The 14,619-nt window shown below is 34.3% G+C and overlaps 1 protein-coding gene across 17 annotated transcripts; it reads left to right on the top strand.

Moving 5' to 3' along the window:
* The first annotated feature begins 692 nt into the window (after positions 1 to 692).
* Positions 693 to 12,648, top strand: LOC111369541 (putative late blight resistance protein homolog R1A-3). Of its 17 annotated transcripts, XR_002698174.1 has the most exons (11): positions 693 to 2,798; positions 2,954 to 3,974; positions 7,184 to 7,368; positions 7,616 to 7,695; positions 7,811 to 7,925; positions 8,029 to 8,123; positions 8,246 to 8,363; positions 9,972 to 10,242; positions 10,331 to 10,414; positions 12,113 to 12,297; positions 12,428 to 12,648. XR_002698174.1 is itself a non-coding variant. In XM_022991106.1 (3 exons), the coding sequence occupies exons 1-2, from the start codon at positions 751 to 753 to the stop codon at positions 3,942 to 3,944; spliced, it is 3,039 nt and encodes a 1,012-aa protein (XP_022846874.1). In that variant the 5' UTR covers positions 693 to 750; the 3' UTR covers positions 3,945 to 3,974; positions 5,141 to 5,625. The 17 variants fall into 17 exon arrangements, 1 of the variants encoding a protein (XP_022846874.1); XR_002698181.1 differs by lacking the exon at positions 7,616 to 7,695 and having other exon boundaries at positions 8,040 to 8,123; XR_002698182.1 differs by lacking the exon at positions 7,616 to 7,695 and having other exon boundaries at positions 8,029 to 8,039.
* Positions 12,649 to 14,619: the final 1,971 nt, after the last annotated feature.

Genomic DNA, 14,619 nt, shown 5'->3' with positions numbered 1-14,619 from the left:
TTCTGACCTGTACATACCCTTTCAAAGTCCTTTTTTTTCCTTTACACACATTTTTTCTCGAAAAAAGTAACGACTTTTTTAAAATTTTCTGAAATTTTCAACATTTGCTTTGTTGATGTGAAAGCATATGAAATTATGTGTGTGAGAGAAAGAGAGAACGGACCTTTCTCCATTTATTAAGCTCCTGTTTGACCCTCGTTACGTGAAAAAATTAATGGATAAAATAATATTTTTTTAAAAAAAATGAATGGTTGAAAAAAAATGAAAAGTTTTCGATTTACGTATAATATTATTTTATAAAAGATTATGCGGTTGAAAATATGAGAGAGAAAAATGAAATGTAATGAAATTTAATGTAATGGGGTTCAAACAGGGGCTAAAAAAAAAAGGTTGAACCCCAACTTTGAGAACCCTCACCGTCCCCTCCCTAAAACTTTGTGAGGGAGATAAATTACGGAATGTGCCCCAACAGGCTAGGGAACAAGAGCTGTTTGTACACTGCGCTTACAAAGAATCCAATTTCATGTCTTAAGAATCGAACCCCTCACACTACAGTTGTCAACAAGACGTGAGATAACCTCACTCCTATTCTTTACACCACTGGACTATTCCGGGGACGCCTTTTCTTCGTTTATTATGTTTGCTGATATGTGTTCAACCTTTGCTTTAGGTTTATTTTTTTTAAAAAATTTTAAACAAATTCACTCTCAATATTCTCTCTTTGCCCAGCGTTTTGCACAAACCAAAAATATGGAGGACCTCTCTTTGTTCAGCCTTTTGCCCAAACCAAATATGGAGGCTCTCTCTTTGCTCGACCTTTTTCCAAAACCAAAAATGGAGGATCTCTCTTTGTTTGCGTCCGAATCAAATATGGAGGATCTCTCTTTGTTCGGATCTTTTTTGGAACCAAAAATAAAGCGTCTCTCTTTGTTTCCATCCGAATCAAATATGAAGGATCCCTCTTACGAAAATCTGTCTCGTCTAGTCAAAAGCCCAGATCTCCTTTCTCGTTTGCTAGCTTTAAGGCTTGATGGAGGAGAAAAAAATGTTAGCTTTCAATGGCTCGGCCCACACTTTTTAACTTTTCTCAAATATGTAAAAGAAGTATTGCAATGGTTCTATCCAGACCGCTGCGGACCACTTACTATGTACAATCCGTATTGTCTGTTGAAGCGTCTTGATGATTCAGCCTCCGATTGCATCTTATACGAAGAGATCGTTTCTCATCACGATAATGAACATTACAAAAACTTTTTAGAAACCATTCTCGCTTCCATGCCAAAGCTTAACAAGTTTTTCACAATTCAAACATCCATCGCGTATAACTCCATTAAACGTTGGAAAATCTTCATCGACTTTCTTTTTGAAACTATTCGAGAATTGCTTAAATGCCAAAAGGATTCCATCGTTCTTGTGAGTAATCAAGTCAAATTTCTTCAGAAGGGGTTGAATTTTCTGTTCGCCTTTCTTGTTTATCCAAGTCCAAGCTATGAACGGAAGACGAGTATATTCACAGAAATTGAAGCTGTATTTAATGAAGCAGGACTGTTCTTGCATTCATTCTTTTTCACCACAGATCTTGTTACCACCCCCAAAATGGATCTTGCAATTTTTGGTCTGTTAGAAAGGATTGAGAATGTGCTAGTGAAGATTAAATATTACAGTATTGCAGTGTCAAGTGAAGTTGGAATTGGAAGCCCACAAGTTGCAGAAAGTCCAAGTGAAGTATCATCATACCAAGGTAACAGCACTCCCATGGTAGAAGAGATCGTTGTGGGCTTAGAGGACACGACAACACAAATTGTGAGCAAGCTTGTTGGAGGACGAAACTACCGCCAGATTATTTCCATCGTTGGAATGGGTGGACTTGGCAAGACAACCTCAGCAAAGAAAATATACAATGATCCCAGTGTTCGGTACTATTTTGATAAGCTTTCTTGGTGTGCCGTTTCTCAAACTTATAATAAGAGAAAGCTGTTGATTGACATTTTGAGCTCCTCACGAGACCTTGACAAAGAAACTATGTTAAAAAAGGAAGATGAAGAGTTGGCCGAACATCTTTACAAAAATTTAAAGGGTAGAAGATACCTCATTATTATGGACGATCTATGGGATAAAGAAGTATGGGATGATTTGAAAGTGTTATTCCCAGACGACACAAATGGAAGTAGAGTATTGTTTACCAGTCGGCTGAAAAATGTGGCATCGGAAATTTCTCATGTTATCATTGAACCTCCTCCCCTGTCACCAGACGAAAGTTGGAAATTATTAGAGCAGAAGGTGTTCAAAAAAGAATGTTGTCCTCAACAGCTGCAAGATATTGGAAAGCAAATTGCAGCAAATTGTAAGGGATTACCACTTTCAGTAGTTTTGATAGCTGGAATTCTTTCAAATATGGAGAAAAAAGAAAGCTTATGGCAACAAGTTGCTAAAAGTTTAAGTTATTACATTTCCCAAAAAGCCGACTACTACATACCCACATTGAAACTTAGCTACATCCATTTACCAGATCACTTGAAGCCATGTTTCCTCTATCTTAGTGCATTTCAGGAAGACGAGGAAATTCCAGTTCGGAAGCTATTATTACTATGGATAGTCGAAGGATTCATAGAGAAAAGGGAGCAAAAGACCTTAGAAGATGTAGCAGAGGAGTATTTAATGGAACTTGTTAACAGGAGCCTACTTCAAGTGTCCAAAAGAAGATCTGACAATGGAGTACAAGAATGTACTCTTCACGATCTTGTTCTCGATATGTGCAGCAAAATGGTTGTAGAAGATGAAAATTTTCTATTTCAACAGTAAGTTAACTCTCTCTCTCTTTCTAATTCCTTTGTGTTTTACTTCAGTTTCCAATTGATCCTACTAATTTGTCGTAATTATGTCAATGATGCTGCTATTGCTGATGCTGGTTGATGTGGTTAAACTGATGATGATCCTCATTCTATATCTCTAGTCAATTCTTGGTATCTAAGCATCGCCGTCTCCATCACTTGTATATGGGTCAGTTTCATCGCGTCTTGACATCTGAGAATATTTTTGAGGCCTTCCCCATTGCTTATAATTTGGAAAAAATTAGGATTGTTGATTCAAGCAATGTTGAAAATGTTCTACTGGGAATCAAATTTATGCCTGACATGAGGTACTTGAATATTTCAAATTTAGAGCCATCAATAGGCAAACTCCATAACCTTGAATATCTTTGTTTGCCGATCATAAAGGAAGTACCGACATACCTTCTCAATATGCCTAAGTTGAGACATTTAAGGGTCCGTGTCTACTATGATGGTGCAAGATTCACTAAGAACAGTGATAGCTTCCGAATAAATTGCCTACAAACCCTTGGTTTCGTTGAGATTGTCGATTTGGAAGACGAAGAAATCCTGAGATGTTCACCTAATCTTCGTATGCTTAAATGCAGGCCAATCGACAATTACTTTCCTGATCTTAACTTTTTTTCTCAGCTTCAAACACTCACAATTGCAGGAGGACTGTTAGGACGTGATTACTCGATGGTTAAATTTCCTGTGAATATCAAAAAGCTTACTCTTATTAACTTTAGTTTGCCTTGGGAAGAGATGTCATTAATTGGGACATTGCCCAACCTCGAGATTTTGAAATTAGAAACGAACACCTTTTCAGGAAAAACTTGGGATACGAAGGATGATGAGTTCCAGAAACTCAAATTCCTTAAATTAGATTCGCTAGACCTTGAACAGTGGAATTCTTCACACGATCATTTTCCTGTACTTGAACGATTGGTGTTGGTAGAATGCTTATTTTTGGAGAATATTCCTTCTGAATTTAGTAGCATTTCAACACTACGGAGGATTAAGTTACTTTATTGTGGTGAAGATGTTGAAACTTCAGCTTTGGAAATTCGTCAAGAACAACTGGATTATGGTAATACAGAGTTTGATGTGACCATCGAAAGCGATTGGTCGTGAAGACAACTTCATTCTACTGGAGTACACCGTGTAAGTCAAAGCTCATTCCATCATTTTTTTTTTCTGAAATAAACATTTTTATTATTCATTTTTAATATTTTTAAATTTCCTTGCAAGAGATTCCTTTACATCCCACACCTCATGATTAGAAAATAATTTCGGGCTCCATGTCAATTGTTAGTTGTTTTTCTTTGTACTTAGCGTGAAGTTAACTTCTTTATTGTAAGTAAAATAAATAATGATCCGGTTGCAAATTGTACCACATTATGGTTAATTTGACAAGTGATTGGATCTATATTATGGACTAAGCACATCTCACCATTGTCAGTGGAGTCAAACAGCCCTTGATAGTTTCCCACCCATCTAACTCATTCCATACTGCCCTTGCTTTCAAACAAAGAAATAAGGCATGCATGCTATCCTCCTTCGGATTTGCATTTAGTGGTTAGTGCATTGTAGAAAATTCTCCGCGCTAATATTTTGATTATTGGGACAACATTAAGGCGCCAAACTTAAGATTCTGAAATTAGAGTTGGAAGTCTTTGAGGGAAAATCTGGAACGTAGGATAATGAGCTCCCAAAGCTAAAATTCCTTGAATTATTGTGTCAGATCTTGGACAATGAGATTCCTTAAATGTCATTTCCATGTACTTGAACGACCTATGTTCAGATTTTGCAAAAAACTAGAGAAGATTCCTTATGAATTTAGCTATATTTAAACAATAACGAGATCAAGATATATTATTGTGCAAAAATTTCTAAAGTTCAGCTTTGCCAGTTCGTGAAGAACAATGGGATTACGGCAATGAAGATTTTGAAGTGACCATTTATAAGAGTACAAATTCTTTTTGCTAGAATATTAACAGATTTATATTTATCAAGTTTTCATTTGCAGTTGAAAAAGAAAAAAGGAAATCTGCTAATCAGTTCTGTAAAAATTCTGTCAAAAATCTGTCTGTACACTCGATTTTTTCCAAGAGTCTACGTTCTACTGATGTACAGAGTATAAGTCAAAGCTCATATATTTTTGAAGTAGTAAAATTAGAAGTTAAAAGATCAGAAGTCTGTTGGAGTACTTAAAAAATTTTTATTCTTTAAATTTATAGATGCTTTATAAATTATAAAATATTCTCTTTAAAAATAGAAATCCTCTTGAAGGTGCTCAACACATGCTCATATCATTTTCTAAGGTGCAGGAGGTTCTAGGCTTTTTTTGCCAACCAGTTGCCTACTAAAATGCCCAAAAACCATGAGCTATGGCTGCAGTCGATTGCCCTTGAGAAATGAAACATCTAAAATCCAAGCTCGGACCTGACCCATGGACAATGAGAATGCAGTGACAAATGAGAATATGGGGGATAGGCTATTCGAGACAGAGGTGCGGGTTGAACAAGCCAGGGCAAGAGAAGCCAATACACAGAACAGCTAGATCACCTGGCTCGCTTCTACTCTTGTCTGACTTCCTCAGTTTCGATATCTCCCTTTTTTGACTCATTCTTGTTGGAAAAAAGGAGAAATAGATAGTTGTGATTTCCTTTTTCTTTTGTGCAGCTAGATAAGTTGGCAGGGAGATTGGCATAAGTTGAAATGCTGAGTCATAACAGGGAGAGACAGATTAGTTTAATCTCTGCATTCAATACAACTTTTGTTTGGTTGGCAATGGAGTTTAATGAAAATTGTTTATTTGTTGGGATAAAAAGTATTAGTGGGAAATAATAATTTATAATGAATGGTACTTTTGATATTCTGCAAGACGTGAAGGGTTACATAGGTAATTTAGGCTAACATGATTTAAGAACCATAACTTTATTTGTCTTCCATTTGGTAAGAGTGATTTGGAGTTCAAATTCACCCATAAATAAAGCACCACTGGCAAAACTAGAGAACCAAAATCACAGTTGGCACAGTTTGATCAAACCTCGGTACTCAGTGAATCGTGGTCCAATCTACTTGAAATTTGGAGACATTTGCACAACACATTAGTCTTCAATTTTGTATGGTTACAGTCATTCATTTATGTGATATTGCCATCTAAATAGTGACATAATTTAGTGAAATTTTTCCTCTTTGTTGATGGACTTGAGATGTATTTTTCAAGAGTAAAAATTTGGAGGTAGTCATAGTTGTATGTTTCTAATTTTATGATTGGAAAAAGTTCGTCTTGTTTTATTTGAAAATTCAATCTCAGCTAGATGATGAGACGTTAGTGTGCAGGGATATGATGTTGTTTTGAGCCTATATTATTAATTGTATCTTTTTGGAAAGTAACAATAAAAATTTCAAGTCGGCTAGATTTTGATATAGTCTTGGTTTTAAGTGAAAAGAGTGGAAATTTGTCTTTCTCTTCTTGTTTAAATCACGTAATAAACTCTATCTAAACATGTTATTGCATGTTGATAATAAACACAATCCGCACAAGATTTCTTTTACGTGGAAAAACCTTTGTCAACCAAAGGGTAAAAATCAACCATGGGAATTCAATGCTCTTTTTAATGAACACTATCAAGGACATAAAATCTTGGCACACAAACAATAAATCACTACACTAATGAAGCCCTCGTTTGGCTCCCATTAAACTTCATTTTATTACATTTTATTTTTCTTTCTCATATTTTAACTACACAATTTTCTATAAAATAATATTACACATAAATCGAAATATTTTCCTTCTTTTTCAACTGTTCATTTAAAAAAAAATATTATTCCATTCATTTTGATTACCAGAAAATGGGGGCTAAAAGAGAGGATGAGCCCATCACTGTTCATTCATGAGACCTAAGTTTCACACCTATCCAGATTCTATTGTTCAAGAACGGATTTTCTAGTGTTAATTAAATATCTTCTTTTGTAAAAGGTTTAATGGTTCACTTCTGTCACGCATTTCAATCTTTTACTGCTTCCCTTCTCTTTCACTTACCGTTTTTCTCTCATGGCTGAGGAAAAATTCTTGTTTCAAACACCCAGGATGAAGAAATGGAACTCGAAAGTGTAACTGGTTCGTACTGCTTATTAGGGCTAAAACATTCTCTCTTCACTTTTTCGTAGATATTTCTTATTACTTTTGAATTCATTTATCACGCAAACCCTTGCAGTGTTTTCTCCATTTCTTCTTTGATAGTTTTCAATCTTCAATCTTCCAAAGCTATTTGTAGGCCGTCATCCCTGAATCTCCCTCATCCAGGTAAGTCGAATTTAGTTACGTAGAAGGCCTCACTTATTCCATGGCTTGACCCGCGCAGGAGCACGCGTTTCCTCTCTTCACTTCGACGAAGAACCATGGAGATTCGGCTGTAAAGTTGTCCTCCTTGAAGCAAGTGACGAGCATACTACTATCTTTACAGCCTTCTCACGACGCAGAGCTCTTTCTGTACTCGATTGAGCTTCAGACTTCCCTAGACATGCTCGTGCGTAAATACCTCCTCGAGTAAGTTACAATAACTGGAAACATAAATAATCTCCGGTTTTGGTAGTTCTGTGAAATCTTTATTTATCAGCTCTATTTTATTTGATTTTGTGATTTTTTTAGTTGATGCATTAAACACAATTTTATTTCTTAATTTATTCAGGGAAAGTAAGAAATTACTTAAATTGGGTTATGTTATTTTTCATGATTTTTTGAGGAATAAAAAAATTGTGCATTGTATTTGCCCCTGTCAATGTGCTGGATGTAGTTTTGAGAACAAGTGAGGTGGATTCAATTGCAAGTGTGAATGAGATAAACTATACATAATGGAGCAGGACATGTGTATTTGTAAGACAAATTATCCTATTGGTTAAGCTACGAATAAACAAATATTTCCAATTTCAATTTTGAAGAGGTTATAAATATTTGTTTATGGATTGTACATATGTAATGTTGTTACAAGGCTAAGAAAAGGGACGAGGCAGTGGCATTACTAGCACAGGTAAAAGGACAGATACCCATGTCAGTAGCAGCACCAAATGCAGTTAATAATGCTGTCTTAAGCAATGGGAAAAGAGGTACTTGACTTCTCTACAAGTAGAGTAATTCTATTTACTGTGTTTGCTGATTTATATAACTCTATTTTGTTTGCAACTGCTGGGGATGATGACATGGGTCCAGATGGGGAAAAGGTCCGTCCTGGAATATCAAATAATATCATTTCCAAGCTTTCAGACTTTAATGCTGCTCTTTCACATCTAAGGAAAAAGCGAAAGGTCATACTTTTAGTGATATAGAGTTTTTGCACGGTTAAATGGTATTACCATGTCTTATAGTTTAGCTATTAAAAATTCTTTCCTACAAATCTCACGGGCTTCATATATTTGTATAATTTCAGATACCCTCAACATTGGCATCTGTTGATGCTGTGGAGAAATACACTCAACTTAATGGTTGTCCTCTTCATCGGACAAAGCAAGCCTGCCGTGTCATCTTTTGACATCCAGTATTTCAAGGTATGGGATTATAATGTTTATTGGTTCATCAATCCATCCTTTTTCATTCAATAGATTGCCTTCCACATGGCATGACCCTGCATATTACCTCTATTTATTATTATTATTATTGTTATTTTTTTATTATCGATTCTCCTCAATTATCCAAAATCGAGGTATAGATCTGGTAATGTTGAATTATTGAGTTCAAGTATAGGCTTTAGATGCATTGAATCAGTGTGTTGCTGTAAAGCAAAGCACTGACATAGCAGTGTAGAGCTCTGTTTAAATGGATTTTTATATGATATTGGGGGTCGTCTTGTATATTCTTACACAACTTTTTGACTATTTCCTAGCGTCCTGAAAAAGTGTGCATTATTACCTAAATTCAATTGTTTCAAGACTACTATAGGATTTATATAACTTTTTTTCGACAAAATACTTCCGAGAAAAAAGGTGTGGCCTGATGAAGGTTCCTTGAATGCTAAAGTTTGGGCCTGGTACCCGGATCAATCATTATGCATTAATGGATTGACTCCTACTTGTGCTGTTGTGATTATATGGTTAATTCTTGTTTTCGTTTACCGTTAATTGATTATAGTAAGACCGTTAATTGGTTATAGTAAAAGGATATTACTTGTGTAGGTCTAACGAGGAGCAGAAGAAACTATTCTACTTCAACGGAAATCTTAGTTCAACTTATAACCATTGAAGACCTGAAGCAACTTAAGTTAAATAAACACTCTAATATTGTAATATGTGCTGCAAAATTATCCAATATGATGTTGGATGCAGCATGCATTCTTAGGTTGGAATATCCAGTTTGTCAAATGGTCTCAATACTTCATTTGAATTATATACAAATTGGATTTACTAGGTGGTGATGATATTCAGGTATAGCATGGCCATAAAGGAGAAAGTTGCTTGTTTCCAAACATGTTAAGATAAAATACTTTGAAATCATTAAAAAAAAAAAAAAAATACTTATTTTGAAAGTAACTGTTACCGTGCTTTCAAAATTAACATACTCATTTCAAATTTTGTTGAATAAAGAAAAATCTTATTTTGAAACTTATTTACTTATAAGTGAACTTTTTTAGCTTAAACAAATGTTTTCTTTCTGGAAAAATGTATATATCATAAGCTCAGCACAAGCCATACGAAGTCAGGAAGAGCAAAGTAAAAAAGAATCGAGGAAATTATTAGAGAATCATTTATAGCTAACATTCCAACCACATATTTGTTTTGATGGAACGTGAACCTTATGATTTATACTTGATATGTAATTTGGCTTTAAATTGTATTTTAAAGTGTTTAAAAAAATAATAATAATCAAAATTTCACACTAATGTTACTTCCTTGCAGAAGGAAATTCAATTGTTGAGAACAAAAATCAAATTATCGATTATAGTATCGTTACATAAACTCAAGGAATATGTAGACTTTGAATACATATATAGTAGGAGCATCTACTAACTTTAAATTAATACTATTATTTTGTGTACATCTGAACTATTATTTATCTTTATATCTTTCAGTTGTTTACTAATCTTTTTGAATTTTAATTTCTTATTAAGACAAACTGGTAAATACAAATCTGAAATATAACCAAGAAATATTTTTTTGAAGGTACAATATTTGTGATCCTATATTTGGAGATGATCAACCATACATAGTGAATACGGTGTTTACATACCATCTTGATAAAGCTACAAAGATAGAAGTTGGATTAGGGCGAGGAATTCAAAAATTCCTTTTGAGGTGTAAGGCCACACCAAAAGCTTCAGTTAGAAAGAAGGTAGGAGAGGAAAGTTGTTTTGATGCTGGGGCACCTTGTGCTATGTGATCGCCAATAAGTTCTAAAAAATGTGTTCAACCTTCAGAATTCTAAGTTGAAAAAGTAATAAAACCAGTATTCTAAATTATATATTCTTGACTATTTGTGTTCGTAATGCTTATCAATATTTGTGCCTTGCATTGGTTTCCAGGGGTTGCCCCAAAGCGTATCATCTGTCTTGTGTAAATCAAGAAGAGGTCTTCTTCATCACGAAGGGTTGTTGGAACTGTGATAGGTGCCTATCTTTATCTTCACGCACATGCAAAAATTTGGAGAAAGTTATGCATGTTTTTATGAGTTCATTTGATGGAAATTTTGGCTTGGTATGTAGCCGGTCTCACTATTGGCCTTAGGGTTGGCAACGGTTCGGTTATGGGTCGGTTCGGCGAAAATCATAACTGCACCAACAATTTTTTAACCATACCATAGTCGCACCATAACCACGTAAATCGGTTCGGTTCGGCACGGCACGGTTCCATTCGGTTAATAACCACGAAAATAAATTATTTTTTATAGGTTCATCCGTGAAATTGATATAAAACAATTTATGAAAAAAGTCAATGAAAACAAAAACACAATATTCCAAACGAAAATGCAAACATTATCAAATAATATTCCAAACGTAAATGCAAACATTATCCTAATTTTCAATTGTAAAATACAAATTTAACAAACAATATTATAAATATAATAATATTAAACTTTTCTTTCATTCTTAATTGTTGTGCATCGAAGTTATTTGATTCATTTTTCCCTACAAGTCTTACTAGTATAGATCAGCATTCAAAGTTGATTCCTATTCATCCTTGGCAATACTGGCGCGTCTAGAAAAACATCGAACTCTGTTTTTAAATGATCAGCAGTAATAGAATGCCTAACAAATGTAACAAATTTTCGGAGGCGACGACGACTTGGACCGTAGAGGCAGTGGAGTCGTGCGTGAGTTTGTGGTTTGTGGAGAGGAGGGTTTGCATTTATGTACTGTCATACTAATACTGTTATGGGCTAATGGTAAGTGGGCTGGCCGAATTAGTCAGGTAGATGTAATGAGGAGGGGAGGGATTTTGTTTTGGTCTGGATAGAAAAGTAGTGTAAAGCCCATGATCAATTCAATTGTTTTTTTTCTGATTTTTTTTAGCGGGTAATCGGTTTGATTTCGATTTTACGACGTAAATACCATATCCGCACCAATACAAATCGGTTCATGAAAATCAAAACCATATCCGCTCCATTGCACCATCGGTTCGTTTTTTTCCCCCCAAATCGGTTCGGTTAACCGCGATTTTCGATTTTGACGGTTCAAATTGCCATCTCTAATTGGCCTCCATGTGAATATCATTGTCATATCATTCATATGGATTTAATTAGATTTTACTGTTATTATTAATTGCAATAGGGTGCAGTTGTTTTCCATGCCAAAATGTGCTTATCCACTCCTTCATTAGTGCATCTTGCAATGTTGAATAGTAATGTCTTCTCACATTCATGGTTCCAGTTATTAGTTTTCGAATTTTCTGAAGAAGTCTTCTAATTTTAGGCAAATTAAAGTATTAAACTCGTACAATATTAAGCCTTTTAAATGCCTATATTAATTGAAAATTGTAGAGTTAGTTTTTCCGAGAAATGTCGACCTCAAGCATATACTTTAAGAAGTTCTGCACCTGGATTCCCAACGATGCTTGTGATTCAATACTGCCATCCTGAAACTTTAAAAACTTAATGAAAATTGATTTTGTTTCACAAAATGTGTCAACATGCTAAGCTAACAGCAATTTAGCAAAAGCAATTTCTTTCATATACCTTGTTTGTTGGACGACAAATTTCACACTTCTTAAGTAGAAACGCTTATGTATAGCATTCAGCTATATGCTGAAATCTTATTCCAATTTTAAATGAGAGTTACCCTAATCTATATATTTTTATGTCTCAACAGCTGTATTCAATCTCTGCTAGGTGATCAGTTAGCAATAGGAAAAGAAACGTGACGTTGTCTGGGGATGGAAACCAACATGTATCCATCATCGGCATTATTAGGGCATGAGAAAGATGAGACTTTTGTTGCTTTGCCTATTGATGAGCTAATAGAAAAGGCTGATGGTTTTGCTTGTGTTTTTCCTGGTGAGGCTTGTATTTTTTATTGTTTGTTAAAATTAAAGGAACATTTTTCTTCATGTCAAGTCACATACGGGCATTTTGATTAATGAATCTCTCGTTTATGTTAGCCGTTTCTTATTTCCTATTCTCACAGGTAGCAAATATTTAGAAAACTTCCCTTCCCGTTGAAATGGAAGTGGAAGCCCATTCTTAGCAAAGGAGGATAGGACTGTGGCTCCAATTGCATTTACAGAAATAGTATTTAGAAAACTTGATCCTTCCGTAAAGGTACACAGTTTGCCTTTTGTAGTAAATCAACAATTTCAAATTTTTGGATTCAATTAAATATTCAGTTGAAGCATTTTTTATTTATTATATATATATTTTTTGAATTTGGTATCGAAAGATTGAAATGATTACTGAAAGTTTCCCTCCCATATTCTTAGCAGCTTATTACACTACCACTTTATCAGTTTTTTTTCCCTATATACCTAAATGGAAAAAGAAAGCTAACGAATAGGACTTTTTTATATTCTTTAAATTCTTTCCTACTTGTCATGTTTGCATTTCCCATTTGTTTCCTTATTATTTTAGTTTCCTGTTTTGAACTATTTTCGATATTTCATGTTCAATGGTAACATATTTTCCCTACGTTTTTTTCATAGGTTAGCTCTTTGTCTGTCTTGTTTTTGTTTGATTTCCTTACACACCAGTTAAATATTCTCTTTGCTTCTCAAAAGCTCGTTCATCGCATATCTTTCTCTTGAACTCTTCATGCTCAACGCACTAATATTACCTTCAATAAAAGTCAAGCCATGCATTGCATGGCCACAAAACTAGTCATCCATAAAAGATGGAATCTCGTTTAACACAACAACAAAAGATTTGGCCCAAGTATTAAATCGAGGCATCCAACGGTTAAAAAATTTCAATGATGAATTCATGGAGATACCAAATTAAATTCAACGAAGAATTATTCCACCAAATTTTGTCAATGTTTAGAAGGTTATATCTCTCAACTAAACAAAGGCATCTTGATTTAAACTTGTGGATTTGAAAGTCAATGGTTCTGAATCTTTTGTTCGACATCAAGAGTTAATCGGACCACGGACCGCTGAAATATTAAGGTTTGATGACTTCTCTTCCTCTAGTTAACTGATTGGCTAGGCTTAGAGTTTGAGGTTGAGTATGGAAAAGGCAAAAAGGTTGGTTTATTTAGTCATAATTTGCAAATATAGCCTTCAAGTCTTGCAAAATTACGAAAATTTCCATTTCGTTTATTTTTATGTTAGTCCACTATTGTGGCCCAACACATTTTAACCCTCGACTCACATCTGTAACATTAAGTGACTTTTTCCATTAATGAAATAATCAATACAAATATGATAATGTAGTAAATTCTTGAGTGATTAGATTAAAATTCTTATAAGAGATATTCAACTCTCCTGTGAAAGTTATAGATTCATATCCTGTTAACCATATGTTCCCAATATTCACAAATTTTATGTCTCGAGATAATGATGCATCAATAATGTCACTCTTTTATATCTCAAAGAGATACTCATAACCCACACAAGAGTAGCATAATTTATTTTGTCAAGCAAGTAAAGTTAAGTATTCAATGCTTTTTAAGCAAAAATAAATTAACATTTTCTTATCCATTGGAATCCAAATGTACTCGTGTCTTACTTGGAAGTTTGTATTGCTGTGACCAACTCGAGATACTCACACACTTGTGAAGACACAACAATATGATATAAATAACAAAATGTCGAACTTCATTTTGAAAACATGAAAAGAAATCTAGGTCAATTATTATGAGTAATGCCTATTGCAGCTAAATCGTTCATATGCGTCATTATAATAACATTTTACCCTACACACTTGTGAAGACACAACAATATGATATAAATAACAAAATGTCGAACTTCATTTTGAAAACATGAAAAGAAATCTAGGTCAATTATTATGAGTAATGCCTATTGCAGCTAAATCGTTCATATGCGTCATTATAATAACATTTTACCCTACACACTTGTGAAGACACAACAATATGATATAAATAACAAAATGTCGAACTTCATTTTGAAAACATGAAAAGAAATCTAGGTCAATTATTATGAGTAATGCCTATTGCAGCTAAATCGTTCATATGCGTCATTATAATAACATTTTACCCTACACACTTGTGAAGACACAACAATATGATATAAATAACAAAATGTCGAACTTCATTTTGAAAACATGAAAAGAAATCTAGGTCAATTATTATGAGTAATGCCTATTGCAGCTAAATCGTTCATATGCGTCATTATAATAACATTTTACCCTTTAATACTTGCCCAC

This window comes from Olea europaea, chromosome 20, assembly GCF_002742605.1.
Source record: "Olea europaea var. sylvestris chromosome 20, O_europaea_v1, whole genome shotgun sequence".
Taxonomy (NCBI): Eukaryota; Viridiplantae; Streptophyta; class Magnoliopsida; order Lamiales; family Oleaceae; genus Olea; species Olea europaea.
The sequence above is the reverse complement of the archived record's forward strand: the minus strand, read 5'-3'. Positions and strand labels throughout refer to the sequence as shown.

Bases quoted from the DNA above. Each gene is read 5' to 3' on its own strand.
- LOC111369541 (XM_022991106.1), top strand. From the start codon at position 751: ATGGAGGACCTCTCTTTGTTCAGCCTTTTGCCCAAACCAAATATGGAG. The intron at 2,799-2,953 runs GTAAGTTAACTC...CTATATCTCTAG, and splicing joins GAAAATTTTCTATTTCAACA to TCAATTCTTGGTATCTAAGC.